We start from the raw sequence: 20,298 nt of genomic DNA, 5'->3' as shown, positions 1-20,298 counted from the left end.
TATTAAATTCGATTATTATTTCATAAATGAATACCAAAATAAACATGGTATGCAGTACATTATTGTGTAATTAGTAAAAGAATTTTAAGTGTGCAAATATTTCGTAATTTCAAATGTTTCTAAGGAAATAATTTTAACTGTTCATTCAGAACTAGTAGTTCTACATCTACATCTACATGTTTACTCTACCACTCACATTTAAGTGCTTGGCAGAGGGTTCATCGAACCACAATCATACTATCTCTCTACCATTCCACTCCCGAAAAGCGCGCGGGAAAAACGAACACCTAAACCTTTCTGTTCGAGCTCTGATTTCTCTTATTTTATTTTGATGATCATTCCTACCTATGTAGGTTGGGCTCAACAAAATATTTTCGCATTCGGAAGGCAAAGTTGGTGACTGAAATTTCGTAAATAGATATCGCCGCGACGAAAAACGTCTTTGCTTTAATGACTTCCATCCCAACTCGCGTATCATATCTGCCACACTCTCTCCCCTATTACGTAATAATACAAAACGAGCTGCCCTTTTTTGCATCCTTTCGATGTCCTCCGTCAATCCCACCTGGTAAGGATACCACACCGCTCAGCAATATTCTAACAGAGGACAAACGAGTGTAGTGTAAGCTGTCTCTTTAGTGGACTTGTTGCATCTTCTAAGTGTCCTGCCAATGAAACGCAACCTTTGGCTCGCCATCCCCACAATATTATCTATGTGGTCTTTCCAACTGAAGTTGTTCGTAATTTTTACACCCAGGTAATTAGTTGAATTGACAGCCTTGAGAATTGTACTATTTATCGAGTAATCGAATTCCAACGGATTTCTTTTGGAACTCATGTGGATCACCTCACACTTTTCGTTATTTAGCGTCAACTGCCACCTGCCACACCATACAGCAATCTTTTCTAAATCGCTTTGCAACTGATACTGGTCTTCGGATGACCTTACTAGACGGTAAATTACAGCATCATGCGCGAACTACCTAAGAGAACTGCTCAGATTGTCACCCAGGTCATTTATATAGATCAGAAACAGCAGACGTCCCAGGACGCTTCCCTGGGGAACACCTGATATCACTTTAGTTTTACTCGACGATTTGCCGTCTATTACTACGAACTGCGACCTTCCTGACAGGAAATCACGAATCCAGTCGCACAACTGGGACGATACCCCATAGGCCCGCAGCTTGCTTAGAAGTCGCTTGTGAGGAACGGTGTCAAAAGTTTCCGGAAATCTAGAAATACGGAATTAACTTGAGATCCCCTGTCGATAGCGGCCATTACTTCGTGCTAATAAAGAGCTAGCTGCGTTGCACAAGAACGATGTTTTCTGAAACAATGCTGATTACGTATCAATAGCTCGTTCCCTTCGAGGTGATTCATAATGTTTGAATACAGTATATGCTCCAAAACTCTACTGCCAAAATATCGATTATAGCAACGAAACTGAAATATTTTTTGAACTAATTCTTTTTCATAAATTTAATCTTGAAATATAACGTATTGTTTGTAAAACCATATGAAAGTTTTCAGAAAAGCAACGAGATAACATTGACCTTTCCAAGATTCGAAAAATAATACTGGAATCAGCAACTACTGTCGGAGAAAGGTAATGCTAGCGCAGGATGTCCCATTACAAGTAGAAGGAGTTGACCAATAAATGCTTTCTTTAGGTTTTGCATAAACTGGAATTTGTAAGTAGCTAAGCTTTTATGGCTGCTGGCAAGTTCCTACCATCATCGAGATATAGCGGTTGAAACTTTACTCTTCACACATGTCCAGTGTTTTTTCAAAATGGAGCTGCTCCATCGTACTGTAAAGCTAACAAATTTACACCGAGCTATTGCCACGTCATCCCGTCACTGTGCCCTTCGCCGTCGCGTGTGCCGGCAGCTGAGGTTGGCGACGGCGCCCGGCAGCTCGTGGCAGGTGGAGCAGCACGGCTTCGCGACGACCAACGCCAGCGTGGGTCCGGACGGGCGCGTCCGCAGCAGCACGCACGTCTGGCTGCAGCTGCGCCACCGCGAGGCCGTCATGGCCGTCGCCGCCTACGCCCCCGCCCTCGGTGAGTACTCGCTGCAGCCTTTCCTTGTCACTGTCCACTTTATTCTGTTGTCACTCCGTTTTTTTCTTGCTGCCGGCTTGGGGTGAGGCATAATATCTTAGATCTCCTCGTTAGGAGTCTATTTTTTTTTTTGGGGGGGGGGGGAGGAGAGGGATATAAGGGGGACAGCTCTGACAACAGAGAGAAACCTGCAAAAACCTCAGTCGGAGCTGCCGGTGCTGCCACCGTGGCGTCGCACTCTGCAGCCGCAGCCTGTTCCGTCGGCCTCGACACGCCGGGAGCTACCGGCGTCGCGACTGAGTTTCGTGGCTCGGGACCGTGCGTGCGGTCGTCCTCACTGCTTGGTGAGTGAGTGTCGGCTCGTCTGTGTTCCGGTGGCGAATGCTGCGCTATTTGCTCGCGGCTGCCTCCTCCGGTGTCCCGAGTGGAGAAGTATACCTGCTCGGCTGGACGCCTCCGCGACTGACGAGTCGTCGCCTCGGCGGCCAATGGGCTACTGCTGCCGCGTCAGCCTGTCGCTTCCCTCACCTCTCAAGGCGGGCCGCAAGACGAGAAGCAGGCCCGTGAGGTGACGCAAGGGGGCTCACGCCAAATTCCTCATTGCAGCTTGAGTCACGGCGACGATCATCGCAAGTTGGATCGCAGTTTCAATACGCAGTTTGCTGAGGAACTTTGGCTCTGGCAAGGATGGTGACTACTTCTGCTATGTTAATAGATATCCGATTCTGAGTCTGAGTTCGAAACGGTGTGTTACATCGATTTGATGAAACAAAAAGCAGAAAAACGTGCGTACATCAAAAGAAGACTAAGTCATGGGAGATTCGCTTTAACTAAGGAATTTGATGATGAAAACGCTTTTTCCAATTACGAACTTAATTCGTATGTAATTATAACATTATGTGGACTCGTTAGTTTACGTAAAAATAAACTTGCTACAAATGTTTGAGATGACATTATTCTCATAAAAACGTATGAACTTATTCTTCACTTTATCCATTGTGAGATGAAAACTGGCAAAAGAAAAGAACAAATCGTGAGATATCATAAATATAATCTTGAGTAGAATGTAATCTGGTGTGTAGCATTTTATGGAAGTGAATCGTGGACGATAAGCAGTTCAGACAAGAAGGCGACAGAAACACTGCAAGGTGGCGCTAAAGAAGAGGGGTAAAGATTAGAATGGCAGCTCACATAACTAAGGTGGAGGTAATGAGTAGAATTGCAAACAGAAAGAAAAGGAATTTGTGGTACAACTCGCCTAGAAACGAAGGGATTTTCTGATGAGACTCATTCTTAGACTAAGGATTCGCCGGTCTGGTACTGCAGAGGACTAACAAGAAAGGAATACAGTAAGCAGGTTCAAATGGATGTGAACTGCAGTAGTTATCCGGAGATAAGGGGACCTGCACGGGATAGAGTAGTGAGGAGGGCTCCGTCAAACCACTTTCTGAACTCAAGAGCTCAACAATTAAAACAACAACAGTGATGTCATAACAAAGTGAACATTTAGAAATTTGAATAGTTTGGTATTTATCATCAATGTCCATCCTCCTTTCTTCGTTTTACCCACAATAGCAAACACGATGCTCGCTTGTAGCTAACAGTCAAAAAAGAACCACCGCAAAGAAGCTCACCCGAAGAGCACATTTTTACAGTAAGGAGGGTGAGCTGATGACAAAGACATTTAAAGAATCTATCTGATTGTAATAACGTCTTGGGTGGCTTAGCTGACTGAAAATCTCTAGAGAGAGGTATTGTGTTTATGTCCCAGACCTGAGTGCAGCTGAGGCGCTAGAGAGAAAGGCTCTCGATGGATGACCGTGTTTGCTCTTAAGTACAAGAGAAACTGTATGGTCTGCTGAAAATTCCGATCAGCTGAAGACTCTGTGTATATGTTTAGCATGGTATGCTTCTTCTAAAAATCATCCAAGTGGTTTTTTTTTCATGCAAAGAATTATCCAAATAAGTGTTTAGTATTTCAGAGCTACTTAATGAACATTACAAACTAATGAAAATCTGAAAACAATCAAATGAAAGCTAACAGAGACATCATGAAAATTGCAATTGACATCACAAATCTCTTGTGTAAGCAACCGCTAGCTTTAAGAGATCATGACGAGACAAAGTCTCTGCATTTAGCTTCGTGATCTCTTTGCGAGATGGCCGGCCGCGGTGGTCTAGCGGTTCTAGGCGCTCAGTCCGGAGCCGCCCGACTGCTACGGTCGCAGGTTCGAATCCTGCCTCGGGCATGGATGTGTGTGATGTCCTTAGGTTAGTTAGGTTTAAGTAGTTCTAAGTTCTAGGGGACTTATGACCTCAGCAGTTGAGTCCCATAGTGCTCAGAGCCATTTTTTTCTTTGCGAGATGTATGTAGCAGGAAGCAATATACTGGGTGACACTTCAAGGAACGTGCAGCCTGTCTTGTTCTCACTGAATTTGGATGAGAATCAGTGACGAAATGCCCTGCTCTTCCTTGTACCTTCTCTGTTTCCTATATAAATAGAGTTCAAGGCTGGGTAGCAATGATGAAGTGTCGACTGAGCGAGAGTTTTGTGGGCTACGTATACCATAGATTCACTCTGTTTGTTGGTCACTCTTCATATTAATGTGTCTTGAGTCTGGCGTACGGCATTTCTGTCACATACGCTTTCTCCCAAATACTTTTAATGGTGTGACTGTTTCCTGTGGTTGTCCAAAATCGTGCAGTCAAACAACAACAGGTCTTTCTGCCTCCTTATGCATAATACGATACATCTGTTTATGGTAAATGGAAATGAGCGTTTGGTGTCATTGGCCGGAAGGCCCCTTACGGGGCAGGTCCGGCCGCTCTGGTGCTGGTTCGCCACATTGGGCGACCTGCGGGCCCGATGGGGATGACGTGATGATGAAGACAACACAAAACCCAGTCCCTGAGCGGATAAAATCCCCGACCCAGCTGGGAATCGAATCCAGGCCCCTTAGGACGGCAGTCTGTCACACTGACCATTCAGCTATCAGGGTGGACATCTGTTTATGGCGAGTCAATAGGCAAACTTGGCAGGTCTTCCAGAATTTCGCTACAGATTTGTAGTATTGCTACTTTTCTACATGGTTCATCTCCATCCGCAAAGAACCGCATGGTGTAAATGACATTTTCGAATAGGTTATTTATGTACAAACATTGTAGAACTGCAGATTTTTTCAGTGATATTTCATTTGCGCAAAAGGGGAGGGGCGCTCTCAGTAGAATGTAAATTGCTCTTGACGAAATAAATCTCGGGCGAACAGCCTGGTATGAGTGTGCATAGGACACTATATTTCAGCAATCGACCACGTTGCCATCATCAGGTGCGCTGATGTACTGACCGGCGGTGGGCCGGCGCCATGTACATATAGGACAATATATACATGGCGTAGCTGATGATGGCAATGTGGTCGACTGCCGAAATATTGTGTCCTATGCACACTCATACCAGGCTGTTCACCCGAGACTTATTTCGTCATGAAAGACGCCCAGAGAAATTGAAGAATCACATAAATTGCTCTTCATTCGCCCAGTTTATTGAAACACATAGTTATGAAACAGAGTGATATTATTGAAAACCGATCTGGTGGTGATGGATTCCTATGCGATCACTTTTGCATTAATTTTTAGATGAATGATAAAAGTTGGTGCTTTTGTATATCAGCTGGTGTTGGTGTTTGGAGACTTGATGACCATTCCTGGTAGACAGGCTTATGGAATAAGATCAAAAGTAGAGAAAATGGATGGAGATCTAATCCAGATGATTGGAGATGGAAATCTCCAGCTCTTATTCCCTGAGATAGGACAGTGGACAAGAACAGGTAACAGGATTTGCTAGAACAGGATTAGTTAGATATGTTGCATATGGTAGTAAGACAGGGATCACATAAGGGTGTCTAACGGTAGGAAAAGAAGTGGAAGTGGGTCTGTGTACATATGCTGGAGAAATTTAAGTGAAATATGGACCGAGCCGCCAGTGTGACGTCATGAGGCATATAGGGTCACTCAAATGGTTGGACACTTTGAAAATTAGTGGTGAGGTATTATAGGATAAAACTGCTGGGGTCATCAGTCCCTTGACTTACACATTACTTAATCTAACTTAAACTACCTTACGCTAAGGACAACACACACAGCCATGCCCGAGGGAGGACTCGGAACTCCATGGGAGGTTCTACGCAAACCATGGAAGACAGTTGTGATGAAACGTACACTCCTGGAAATTGAAATAAGAACACCGTGAATTCATTGTCCCAGGAAGGGGAAACTTTGTTGACACATTCCTGGGGTCAGATACATCACATGATCACGCTGACAGAACCACAGAAACATAGACACAGGCAACAGAGCATGCACAATGTCGGCACTAGTACAGTGTATATCCACCTTTCGCAACAATGCAGGCTGCTATTCTCCCATGGAGACGATCGTAGAGATGCTGGATGTAGTCCTGTGGAACGGCTTGCCATGCCATTTCCACCTGGCGCCTCAGTTGGACCAGCGTTCGTGCTGGACGTGCAGACCGCGTGAGACGACGCTTCATCCAGTCCCAAACATGCTCAATTGGGGACTGATCCGGAGATCTTGCTGGCCAGGGTAGTTGACTTACACCTTCTAGAGCACGTTGGGTGGCACGTGATACATGCGGACGTGCATTGTCCTGTTGGAACAGCAAGTTCCCTTGCCGGTCTAGCAATGGTAGAACGATGGGTTCGATGACGGTTTGGATGTACCGTGCACTATTCAGTGTCCCCTCGACGATCACCAGAGGTGTACGGCCAGTGTAGGAGATCGCTCCCCACACCATGATGCCGGGTGTTGGCCCTGTGTGCCTCGGTCGTATGCAGTCCTGATTGTGGCGCTCACCTGCACGGCGCCAAACACGCATACGACCATCATTGGCACCAAGGCAGAAGCGACTCTCATCGCTGAAGACGACACGTCTCCATTCGTCCCTCCATTCACGCCTGTCGCGACACCACTGGAGGCGGGCTGCACGATGTTGGGGCGTGAGCGGAAGACAGCCTAACGGTGTGCGGGACCGTAGCCCAGCTTCATGGAGACGGTTGCGAATGGTCCTCGCCGATACCCCAGGAGCAACAGTGTCCCTAATTTGCTGGGAAGTGGCGTTGCGGTCCCCTACGGCACTGCGTAGGATCCTATGGTCTTGGCGTGCATCCGTGCGTCGCTGCGGTCCGGTCCCAGGTCGACGGGCACGTGCACCTTCCGCCGACCACTGGCGACAACATCGATGTACTGTGGAGACCTCACGCCCCACGTGTTGAGCAATTCGGCGGTACGTCCACCCGGCCTCCCGCATGCCCACTATACCCCCTCGCTCAAAGTCCGTCAACTGCACATACAGTTCACGTCCACGCTGTCGCGGCATGCTACCAGTGTTAAAGACTGCGATGGAGCTCCGTATGCCACGGCAAACTGGCTGACACTGACGGCGGCGGTGCACAAATGCTGCGCAGCTAGCGCCATTCGACGGCCAACACCGCGGTTCCTGGTGTGTCCGCTGTGCCGTGCGTGTGATCATTGCTTGTACAGCCCTGTCACAGTGTCTGGAGCAAGTATGGTGGGTCTGACACACCGGTGTCAATGTGTTCTTTTTTCCATTTCGAGGAGTGTATTATGTAGTCTGTGGTGGGGACAGGGTGCAGTGAGGTGTTAGGATGGAGTGAGATGTGCATGGGTATTTCAGGTTTTGACAAAGACTGTTTTGTGGGAGTATCTCAAATGGGATAAATTGCAAATATTACACTCTAGTGTTAACTACAAGTTGCGCCATTGGTTGAGCATTTTATTTAATATGCATGGAAATGAGGTTCGTAAAACTGTTGCACTCCGTCTTCAGGCCACGAGTCGCCTACCGGAACCATCCGACCGCCGTGTCATCCTCAGCGGAGGATGCGAATAGGAGGGGCATGGGTTCAGCACACCACTCTCCTGGTCGTTGTGATGGTATTCTCGACCGAAGCCGCTACAATTCGGCCGAGTAGCTCCGCAATTGGCATCACGAGGCTGAGTGCACCCCGAAAAATGGCAACAGTGCATATAGGCCTGGATGGCCACCCATCCAAGTGCCGACCACGCCCGACAGCGCTTAACTTCGGTGAATCGGTCTATCCACTGCGGCAAGGCCGTTGGTAAAACTGTAGCCCTTTTTTAAATTTCACATTCATTTATATTCACCGTACTAAAGATAGAATGATATATCAAATGGCCTTTCTTCACCCAATGGATTGTACATTTTATAATTTTAATTTTAAAACGATTGAGAAACTAATTAAAAATGTTTGTGCATGACAATGGTGATGTGATGTACATCCCCTTCATTATGAGGAAGATGTTCTCGGGGCTCTTGGTAATTGTGCGTAGGGATTAGTATGGGATATTTATGTTAGCAGGAATTGATAAGTGTAATGTAGGGGTTATAAGTTGCGATGCAATTTGGACAAGGAAAGGATGGATTGGAACGTTCATTTTGGATCGGTAGGTTACGTTTTGGTTCAGGGGGGTGTTTGTGGTCTGGGAGGGTAGAGAATGGCCGTTTAGATGCTGCCAGGGAACGTCACGGTGTGTTCGGAGATGAAGGTAGGGTAAGACACATTGACAGGGCTGTGGCAGTGACGCAGAGTTCTCGAGGACGGGAGAGACTGTAGGCAGTTGGGATTCGAGTTTACAGGAGATGTAGAAGAAGCTGAGTGATAGCAGTATGACAGTTTTAGTTAGGTGCTGTAGCAAGAATGGTAAAGATTAAGAAGGCGGCGCTGTTGCAGCACTGACGGTGATGACGCTGTCGTCACTGTGGCTGCCTTCGGCATGTGGCGAGCGGCTGGCACTTGTCGCCATCTCGGTGCTGGCGCACTGCACGGTGCTGGTCTACCTCAGCTGGTGGCTGGAGGGCGGCGCCCGCGCTCCTCGCATCGGTAAGTCGGCCATCTCGGTCCTGGCGCACTGCACGGTGCTGGTCTACCTCAGCTGGTGGCTGGAGGGCGGCGGCCGCGCGCCTCGCGTTGGTAAGTCGGCCATCTCGGTGCTGGCGCACTGCACGGTGCTGGTCTACCTCAGCTGGTGGCTGGAGGGCGGCGCCCGCGCTCCTCGCATCGGTAAGTCGGCCATCTCGGTGCTGGCGCACTGCACGGTGCTGGTCTACCTCAGCTGGTGGCTGGAGGGCGGCGGCCGCGCGCCTCGCGTTGGTAAGTCGGCCATCTCGGTGCTGGCGCACTGCACGGTGCTGGTCTACCTCAGCTAGTGGCTGGTGGCCGGCGGCCGCGGGCCTCGCGTTGGTAAGTCGGCCATCTCGGTGCTGGCGCACTGCACGGTGCTGGTCTACCTCAGCTGGTGGCTGGAGGGCGGCGGCCGCGCTCCTCGCATCGGTAAGTCGGCCATCTCGGTGCTGGCGCACTGCACGGTGCTGGTCTACCTCAGCTGGTGGCTGGAGGGCGGCGGCCGCGCTCCTCGCATCGGTAAGTCGGCCATCTCGGTGCTGGCGCACTGCACGGTGCTGGTCTACCTCAGCTGGTGGCTGGAGGGCGGCGGCCGCACTCCTCGCATCGGTAAGTCGGCCATCTCGGTGCTGGCGCACTGCACGGTGCTGGTCTACCTCAGCTGGTGGCTGGGGGGCGGCGCCCGCGCTCCTCGCATCGGTAAGTCGGCCATCTCGGTGCTGGCGCACTGCACGGTGCTGGTCTACCTCAGCTGGTGGCTGGAGGGCGGCGCCCGCGTTCCTCGCATCGGTAAGTCGGCCATCTCGGTGCTGGCGCACTGCACGGTGCTGGTCTACCTCAGCTGGTGGCTGGAGGGCGGCGGCCGCGCTCCTCGCATCGGTAAGTCGGCCATCTCGGTGCTGGCGCACTGCACGGTGCTGGTCTACCTCAGCTGGTGGCTGGAGGGCGGCGGCCGCGCTCCTCGCGTTGGTAAGTCAGCCATCTCGGTGCTGGCGCACTGCACGGTGCTGGTCTACCTCAGCAGGTGGCTGGAGGGCGGCGGCCGCGCGCCTCGCGTTGGTAAGTCGGCCATCTCGGTGCTGGCGCACTGCACGGTGCTGGTCTACCTCAGCTGGTGGCTGGAGGGCGGCGCCCGCGCTCCTCGCATCGGTAAGTCGGCCATCTCGGTCCTGGCGCACTGCACGGTGCTGGTCTACCTCAGCTGGTGGCTGGAGGGCGGCGGCCGCGCGCCTCGCGTTGGTAAGTCGGCCATCTCGGTGCTGGCGCACTGCACGGTGCTGGTCTACCTCAGCTGGTGGCTGGAGGGCGGCGGCCGCGCTCCTCGCACCGGTAAGACGGCCATCTCGGTGCTGGCGCACTGCACGGTGCTGGTCTACCTCAGCTGGTGGCTGGAGGGCGGCGCCCGCGCTCCTCGCATCGGTAAGTCGGCCATCTCGGTGCTGGCGCACTGCACGGTGCTGGTCTACTTCAGCTGGTGGCTGGAGGGCGGCGGCCGCGCTCCTCGCATCGGTAAGTCGGTCATCTCGGTGCTGGCGCACTGCACGGTGCTGGTCTACCTCAGCTGGTGGCTGGAGGGCGGCGCCCGCGCTCCTCGCATCGGTAAGTCGGCCATCTCGGTGCTGGCGCACTGCACGGTGTTGACCTGTCTCAGCTGGTGGCTCGAGGGCAGCGCCCACGAGCCCACACTGGTGAGTCACCGCCAGCAGGCCAGCCATCGTGGCTCACCTTCCCCACTCCTCACTGACCTTCTTTTCATCTCTGAAATCTCACTTATTGTTCTCAGATTTGAAGACATTTTTACTGAGTGAGGTGCTGAAGCAGGTACATACTGAACTTCCTTCATATTCTTGTGAGGCCTCAAGAAATGTGTTTCGTGTGTTTTTACTTACACGAGTAATGGAGCCCCTCCATGCGTACACTTGGGTTGCGACCGACACGAGAAGTTCTACTGTGACCTTGAAAGCCAGTAGGCATCTTGTAAAACTTTAAGTGCAACTTCAAACAAATTATGAACAACAATGAAACTTTCACTCTGCAGCAGAGTGTGCGCTGATATGAATCTTCCAGGCAGATTAAAACTGTGTGCCGCACCGAGACTCGAACTCAGGAGCTTTGCCTTTTGCGGACAAGTGCTCTACCAACTCAAATATTTACTTCCGCCAGTACCTCGTCTCCTACCTTCCAAACTTTACAGAAGCTCTCCTCCGAACCATGCAGGACTAGCACTCCTGAAAGAAAGGATGTTGCGGAGTCATGGCTTAGCTTCTGTAAAGTTTGGAAGGTAGGAGACGAGGTACTGGCGGAAGTAAAGCTGTGAGGATGGGGCGTGAGTCGTCAGTGTCCTCCCTGCCGCCGTTGGAGAAGCAGCTGCAGCAGCAAGTCGTATACCCCTAGCTTACTTATTTGTTACATAGTTTAATTCTTAATTTCTTTGCGTGTTTTTGGGTACTTTCATTCTTAAATTTCGGGCGTGTTATACACTCCTGGAAATGGAAAAAAGAACACATTGACACCGGTGTGTTAGACCCACCATACTTGCTCCAGACACTGTGACAGGGCTGTACAAGCAATGATCACACGCACGGCACAGCGGACACACCAGGAACCGCGGTGTTGGCCGTCGAATGGCGCTAGCTGCGCAGCATTTGTGCACCGCCGCCGTCAGTGTCAGCCAGTTTGCCGTGGCATACGGAGCTCCATCGCAGTCTTTAACACTGGTAGCATGCCGCGACAGCGTGGACGTGAACCGTATGTGCAGTTGACGGACTTTGAGCGAGGGCGTATAGTGGGCATGCGGGAGGCCGGGTGGACGTATCGCCGAATTGCTCAACACGTGGGGCGTGAGGTCTCCACAGTACATCGATGTTGTCGCCAGTGGTCGGCGGAAGGTGCACGTGCCAGTCGACCTGGGACCGGACCGCAGCGACGCACGGATGCACGCCAAGACCGTAGGATCCTACGCAGTGCCGTAGGGGACCGCACCGCCACTTCCCAGCAAATTAGGGACACTGTTGCTCCTGGAGTATCGGCGAGGACCATTCGCAACCGTCTCCATGAAGCTGGGCTACGGTCCCGCACATCGTTAGGCCGTCTTCCGCTCACGCCCCAACATCGTGCAGCCCGCCTCCAGCGGTGTCGCGACAGGCGTGAATGGAGGGACGAATGGAGACGTGTCGTCTTCAGCGATGAGAGTCGCTTCTGCCTTGGTGCCAATGATGGTCGTATGCGTGTTTGGCGCCGTGCAGGTGAGATCCACAATCAGGACTTCATACGACCGAGGCACACATTGCCAACACCCGGCATAATGGTGTGGGGAGCGATCTCCTACACTGGCCGTACACCTCTGGTGATCGTCGAGGGGACACTGAATAGTGCACGGTACATCCAAACCGTCATCGAACCCATCGTTCTACCATTGCTAGACCGGCAAGGGAACTTGCTGTTCCAACAGGACAATGCACGTCCGAATGTATCACGTGCCACCCAACGTGCTCTAGAAGGTGTAAGTCAACTACCCTGGCCAGCAAGATCTCCAGATCTGTCCCCCATTGAGCATGTTTGGGACTGGATGAAGCGTCGTCTCAAGCGGTCTGCATGTCCAGCACGATGCTGGTCCAACTGAGGCGCCAGATGGAAATGGCATGGCAAGCCGTTCCACAGGACTACATCCAGCATCTCTACGATCGTCTCCATGGGAGAATAGCAGCCTGCATTGCTGCGAAAGGTGGATATACACTGTACTAGTGCCGACATTGTGCATGCTCTGTTGCCTGTGTCTATGTGCCTGTGGTTCTGTCAGTGTGATCATGTGATGTATCTGACCCCAGGAATGTGTCAATAAAGTTTCCCCTTCCTGGGACAATGAATTCACGGTGTTCTTATTTCAATTTCCAAGAGTGTAGTATTTGAGAGTTGAGGCATTGCGCTTTAGTGTTTACTTCGTAGATTCTTATTTAAATTGCGTGAGAGTTTCGTATACCACGTGTAATTTCCAGTTTTAGTTACTGTGATCGTAAATTCAGGCAGATTGTAGCGCAGTTGTTAGGCATTTGTACAGGTTAGTTAATACATTCTGTGCGTGTTTCCCTTGCGTTATCTAGGCACGGACTCGTATTTCAGTAACTGTTGTTCAACATCGATTAGAATGGACAGGGGCTGTGATTGTTGTGTTCGGATGAGGGCTGAGTTGGCAATCCTTCGCTCACAGCTGCAAGCGGCGCTGACTTCGGTCACGCAGCTTGAGGCTGTTGCCAACGGGCACCACTGTGGGGAGCCGGACTTGCGTATCACAGGGATGTCAACCTCGTCCCGTCTGTCCCCAGTTCGGTCTGCCGCTGTGGTTGTCCCGGTTGCTGCCCGCAGTGGGGCTGAGTCCTCGCCTGTTGTTGATTGGGAGGTCGTTCCAAGGCGTGGCAGGCAGAGAAAGACGTCCCCGGAGGCTGATCAGAAAGCCTCCCCGGTGCGTCTGACAAACAGGTTTCAGGCACTGTCTCTGGCTGAGCCAGATGTAGCTGCCTGCCCTGTTTCAGAGGATCATTCTCAGCCTTCAAGGTCCGGGCAATCACGGAGGGTGGGCTTATTGGTAGTTGGGAGCTCCAATGTTAGGCGCGTAATGGGGCCCCTTAGAGATATGGCGGCTAAGGAGGGGACGAAATCCAGTGTGCACTCCGGGTGCATTCCGGGAGGAGTCATTCCTGATGTGGACAGAGTCCTTCCGGATGCCATGAAGAGAACAGGGTGCAGCGAGCTGCAGGTGGTGTCGCTTTCGATCTGAGGAAATTCTCTCTGTATTCCAGCGGCTATCTTATTTGGTGAAGGCTGCCGGTCTTGCTTACGAGATGAAGGCAGAGCTCACCATCTACAGCATCGTTGACTGAACCGACTGCGGACCTTTGGTGCAGAACCGGGTGGAGGGTCCGAATCAGAGGCTCAGACGGTTTTGCGACCGTGTTGGCTGCAGATTCCTTGACTTGCGCCATAGGGTGGTGGGGTTTCGGGTTCCACTGAATAGGTCAGGAGTTCACTACACTCAGCTGGCGGCTTCACGGGTAGCGGAGGCTGTGTGGCGTGGACTGGGCGGTTTTTTAGGTTAGAAGGCCTCGGGAAAGTACGGGGTGGGCTGCAATGTCAAAGGGTGCATGCCAATTACAGGACGTGCTTGGATCAAGGAACAGTCGGAATTATAGTTGTAAATTGTTGTAGTTGCGCTGGAAAAGTCCCTGAGCTTCAAGCGCTAATAGAAAGCACAGAAGCTGATATCGTTATAGGTACAGAAAGCTGGCTAAAGCCTGAAATAAGTTCTGCAGAAATTTTTACTAAGTCTCAGACGGTGTTCAGGAAAGATAGATTAGGCAGAATTGGTGGTGGAGTGTTTGTGTCTGTCAGTAGTGGTTTATCTTGAAGTGAAGTCGAAGTAGATACTCCGTGCGAATTGGTATGGGTGGAGGTTATACTTAACAGCCGAACTAAGTTAATAATTGGCTCCTTCTATCGTTCCCCCAGACTCCGATGATATAGTTGCGGAACAGTTCAGAGAAAATTTGAGTCTCGTAACAAATAACTACCCTACTCATACGGTTATAGTTGGTGGGGACTTCAACCTTCCCTCGATATGTTGGCAAAAATACTTGTTCAAAACCGGTGGTAGGCATAAAACATCTCCCGAGATTGTCATAAATGCTTTCTCCGAAAATTATTTCGAGCAGTTACTACACGAACCCACGCGAATTGTAAATGGTTGCGAAAACACACTTGACCTCTTAGCCACAAACAATCCAGAGCTGATAGAGAGCATCATAACTGATACAGGGATTAGTGATCACAAGGCCGTTGTAGCTAGGCTCAATACCGTTTCTTCCAAATCCACCAGAAACAAACGCAAAATAATTTTATTTAAAAAAGAGGATAAAGTGTCACCAGAAGCCTTCCTAAGAGACAATCTCCATTCCTTCCGAACTGACTATGCAAATGTAGACGAGATGTGGCTCAAATTCAAAGATATAGTAGCAACAGCAATTGAGAAATTCATACCTCATAAATTGGTAAGAGATGGAACGGATCCCCCGTGGTACACAAAACAGGTCCGAATGCTGTTGCAGAGGCAACGGAAAAAGCTTGCGAAGTTCAGGAGAACGCGAAATCCCGAAGATTGGCTAAAATTTACAGAGGCGGGAAATTTGGCACGGACTTCGATGCGCGATGCCTTTAATAGGTTCCACAACGAAACATTGTCTCGACGTTTGGTAGAAAATCCGAAGAAATTCTGGTCGTATGTAAAGTACACAGCGGCAAGACGCAGTCAATACCTTCGCTGCGCAGGTCCGATGGTACTGTTACCGACGATTGTGCCGCTAAAGCGGAGTTATTGAACGCAGTTTTCCAAAATTCCTTCACCAGGGAAGACGAATGGAATATGCCAGAATTTGAAACATGAACAGCTGCTAGCATGAGCTTCTTAGAAGTAGATATCTTAGGGGTTGCGAAGCAACTCAAATCGCTTGGTACGGGCAAATCTTCAGGTCCACATTGTGTACCGATTAGGTTCCTTTCAGATTACGCTGATACAATAGCTCCCTACTTAGCAATCGTATACAACCGCTCGCTCACCGATAGATCTGTACCTACAGATTGGAAAATTGCGCAGGTCGCACCAGTGTTTAAGAAGGGTAGTAGGAGTAATCCATCGGACTACAGACCTATATCACTGACGTTGGTTTGCAGTAGGGTTTTGGACATTTACTGTATTCAAACATTATGAATCACCTCGAAGGGAATGATCTATTGATACATAATCAGCATGGTTTCAAAAAACATCGTTCTTGTGCAACGCAGCTAGCTCTTTATTCGCACGAAGTACTGGCCACTACCGACAGGGGATTTCATGTTGATTCCGTATTTCTAGATTTCCAGAAAGCTTTTGACACTGTTCCTCACAAGCGACTTCTAATCAAGCTGCAGGCCTATGGGGTATCGTCTCAGTTGTGCGACTGGATTCGTGATTTCCTGCCAGGAAGATCGCAGTTCATAGTAATAGACGGCAAATCATCGAGTAAAACTGAAGTGATATCAGGTGTTCCCCAGGAAAGCGTCCTGGGACCTCTGCTGTTCCTGATCTATATAAATGACCTGGGTGACAATCTGAGCAGTTCTCTTAGGTTGTTCGCAGATGATGCTGTAATTTACCGTCTAGTAAGGTTATCCGAAGACCAGTATCAGTTGCAAAGCGATTTAGAAAAGATTGCTGTATGGCGTGGCAGGTGGCAGTTGACGCTAAATAACGAAAAGTGTGAGGGTGGTCCACAAGAGTTCCAAAAGAAATCCGTTGGAATTCGATTACTCGATAAATAGTAAAATTCAAGGCTGTCAATTCAACTAAGTACCTGGATGTAAAAATTGCGAACACCTTCAGTTGGAAAGACCACATAGATAATATTGTGGGGAAGGCGAGCCAAAGGTTGCGTTTCATTGGCAGGACACTTAGAAGATGCAACAAGCCCACTAAAGAGACAGCTTACACTACACTCGTTCGTCCTCTGTTAGAATACTGCTGCGCGGTGTGGGATCCTTACCAGGTGGGATTGGCGGAGGACATCGAAAGGGTGCAAAAAAGGGCAGCTCGTTTTGTATTATCACGTAATAGGGGAGAGAGTGTGGCAGATATGATACGCGAATTGGGATGGAAGTCATTAAAGCAAAGACGTTTTTCGTCGCAGCGAGATCTATTAAGGAAATTTCCGTCACCAACTTTCTCTTCCGAATGCGAAAATATATTTTGTTGAGCCGAACCTACATAGGTAGGAATGATCATCAAAATAAAATTAAAAAAATCAAAGCTCGAACAAAAAGGTTTAGGTGTTCGTTTTTCCCGCGTGCTGTTCGGGAGTGGAATGGTAGAGAGATAGTATGAGTGTGGTTCGATGAACCCTCTGCCAAGCACTTAAATTTGAATTGCAGAGTAGTCATGTAGATGCAGATGTAGATGTAAATGTGCTTGGGTAGCTCAGTTGGCTGCCGGCACGGTAGCTCAGTGTGTTCGGTCAGAGGGCTGCGTGCTGTCTGTAATAAAAAAAACTGAGTCAAGGAATCAACGATCAACTTGAACGGATATGTTGTGACGTACGCCCGGTAGAGCACTTGCCCGCGAAAGGCAAAAGTCTCGAGTTCGAGTATCAGTCCGGTACACAGTTTTAATCTGCCAGGAAGTTTCAAATTATGAACAAATTTCACTCTGAATTTATACCTAATTTTCCAATATGAGTCCCGGGACGAAACAATCTGGCTTGTAAACCTTAGGTACTGCCATGGCATAACTTTCGCAAACGCAATGGTGTCGTTTTCTATACAGCATTTCTAACTAGCACAGATTCAATGAGATGCTTACTCGCTGCCTAAACAAAGGCGAAATGTATAATGAAAATTACCTTACAAGCCCGATTCGTGCAGTGCAAATGTGCTTGTCATCTGTTATAGCTATCGCTTCAAAATTACTAAACAATGAGTTGTAGTGAACCTGTGAACACTGATTAAGTAATGACTTAAGGCTGACAGAAGCCAGTAAGGGCATTCAAAGATAGTAAATGAGGGACACACTGCAGAGAACAGGCAAAAGTGGTAGCGTTAAGGTGACCAGACTTAAACGGTAATGGTAGATGCCTGCCAACTGCAGAGGCTGTCCTAGGGGAGACGTTTCACTCCAGAGAGTTAACTGATGACTCCACCAACCGACCAGATGCTACTGTACGGCATCACAGTAGAAGATGGTCACAAAAAGGCACATCTCAGACAACGAGGTGAGCTTGATACTAGCCCATGAAAACAGCAACGTCAGTGGGTTTCTGCAGGTTGGAATGCTACAACAGACGTCTCCACTCACAAAGGGTCTGTGGCCGGCGCCAAGTGATGTAAAACATTATTGTTACTAGCCACAAGAGGAAGGACAGTGACGTTGTTGCTACAAAACTTTGAATTTTTTAATGTGAATTCCAGAAACATTCCTGCCTACTTGGTAGAAGAACGAGAGGAATCTGAGTGTGGCCGCCCACAGGTGCCCTCGATGTTCAGAGCCACTCATCAGATTTTCGGAAGCCTGTAAAGCATCCGTTTAATTGGTGGGCCGACTATAGGTTGGGAGAAATAGTGCGCCGCCACAATCGTTTATAAAGCCACGTTTTTGCATTATAAGGCAAGTGTGGCTGTTAGATTGAAGGATGTTACATATGAACTGTAGGCCTAAATCGTAAAGTCATTGCTTGGTAATGAAAGATGGTTAAATTTCCCAAAGTAAACGAATTCATTGTCTATTATTAACAAAAAATAATAACAGAAAGTAAAACAAGTAAGCCATGCTAAATATGTAATAGTAGATCCTACGTCAACAAAGACGTTGCACAGGTAACACTAAGGGAATTAAGAACTAAGTATACATGGAACTGGACCCTACCAGTAACAACGCATTTTCTGTAATGTGTACTACCAAGAAAGAGAGCGGGTGGGTGGAGAAGGGGTACTTTGTGACCACCACTTACAAATTAAAGAAGAAATACATTTAGTTACTTGTTAACTTTCATTAATAACATCTTTTGAAAGAAGTACTTATTTATAAGCAGCGTCTGAAAATTTATCATAGCACAATCTTAGAAATACCAACACATTTTCTGTAAGGTATCAACAGAGAGGAGGGACAGTTTATGACCACCACAAAAAATTTTAAAAAATAGAGATTTCGTTCACTGTCGTTGAATTTTATCCACAGTATATTCCTTAATGTTGTATAGATGTGTAAGAAGTGTCCTGAAAATGAAAATATGAATATGATATCTGTTGTGTATAATCACAAACATCACTAAAAATTATGATTTTGGGTTACGTTTTTTTGAAAAATTCAAAACAATCACGGTTTCTGATGTTCAAAAATGGCTCTGAGCACTATGGGACTTAACTTCTAAGGTCATCAGTCCCCTAGAACTTAGAACTACTTAAACCTAACTAACCTAAGGATATCACTCACATCCATGCCCGAGGCAGGATTCGAACCTGCGACCGTAGCAGTCTCGCGTTTCCAGACTGTTGCGCCTAGAACCGCTCGGCCACCCCGGCCGGCTTTTCTGATGTAACAAATAATTTAAACCAATAAATAATTTTTCAACATTTAAAATATAAAGTACACGACTAGATTATAATATTTTCAAAAGATCCGAATAAAAAACGCCCTTCCCCTCCCTCGGTTTTGCGAGGCTTAAATATTGTCAGCGTGACTACAATATTGAAAAACACCTAATAGACTAACTGTAGCGTCAATATGAAATTTGCTGCACTACATGTGAAATACGCTACTCTTAGACAAGAGCTTTTCAGTGGCATAAACGGGTCTTCGCAATCACGCTATGAAAATCTGAACACCTCGGAATATTGTCACGTAGAAGAAGGTGTATTTAGATGAATGACGAACACTAACTTCACTTGACGAAGGTTTATTGAGCACTTGCACACACAAGAGCGCGGAGCGAACTGCCTCTGGCCAGAACAAATACAGTATACATACAGCTAAAGAACATTGCATTACAATGTTGCTTGGCATTTGTGGATACTGATAGAATGTACTCGAACCGAATACAGAAATTAAAATCGTACAGTTGAGTTTTGAACTCACGACCCTCCATGAAACAGTTTAGTATCATAACCACTACACCACGGTGCTACTCAGCTTCTACTGCGACATTGCTCCCTCGTTAAGAGAACAGCGTCGCGGTGTTATGTCCTCCTAGTCCGGGAACGAGCATGCTCCGACTCCCAATGCCTGATGCTCGCCCAGGCGGTGATCTTCTTAGAACTTCTTTTTCCGCTGCGCTCTTCGTCACCTTTCCGCTTGTTGCCTGTCCCTGGAACTTCGAATTCACCCTGGGTTGCAGGATCCCATAGGTGTTCGGACTCACATGTGGTTCCTCTTCGTCGAAATGTGTTGGGTCAAACTCGTATAGGGGTTGAAAGCACGTGTCGCGTTGTTGTTGTTGTTGTTGTTGTGGTCTTCAGTCCTGAGACTGGTTTGATGCAGCTCTCCATGCTACCCTATCCTGTGCAAGCTTCATCGTCTCCCAGTACTTACTGCAACCCACATCCGTCTGAAACTGCTTAGTGTATTCATCTGTTGGCCTCCCTCTACGATTTTTACCCTCCACGCTGCCCTCCAAAACTAAATTGGTGATCCCTTGATGCCTCAGAACATGTCCTACTAACCGGTCCATTATTTTTGTCAAGTTGTGCCACAAACTCCTCTT

The 20,298-nt window shown here is 48.6% G+C and overlaps 1 protein-coding gene across 1 annotated transcript in view; it reads left to right on the top strand.

Annotated features, from left to right (window-relative positions):
• Window positions 1-20,298, top strand: part of LOC126272230 (neuronal acetylcholine receptor subunit alpha-4-like) — a 172,188-nt gene that overhangs the window by 91,177 nt on the left and 60,713 nt on the right. Inside the window, exons 6-7 of the mRNA XM_049974931.1 lie at window positions 1,894-2,065; window positions 8,855-9,004. Of these exons, the coding sequence (XP_049830888.1) occupies window positions 1,894-2,065; window positions 8,855-9,004 (322 nt within the window). The remainder of the gene's footprint in view (window positions 1-1,893; window positions 2,066-8,854; window positions 9,005-20,298) is intronic.

The sequence above is a fragment of the Schistocerca gregaria genome, chromosome 5, assembly GCF_023897955.1.
Source record: "Schistocerca gregaria isolate iqSchGreg1 chromosome 5, iqSchGreg1.2, whole genome shotgun sequence".
Classification (NCBI taxonomy): Eukaryota; Metazoa; Arthropoda; class Insecta; order Orthoptera; family Acrididae; genus Schistocerca; species Schistocerca gregaria.
Note: the sequence above shows the minus strand (reverse complement) of the source record. Positions and strands in the feature narration are given on the sequence as shown.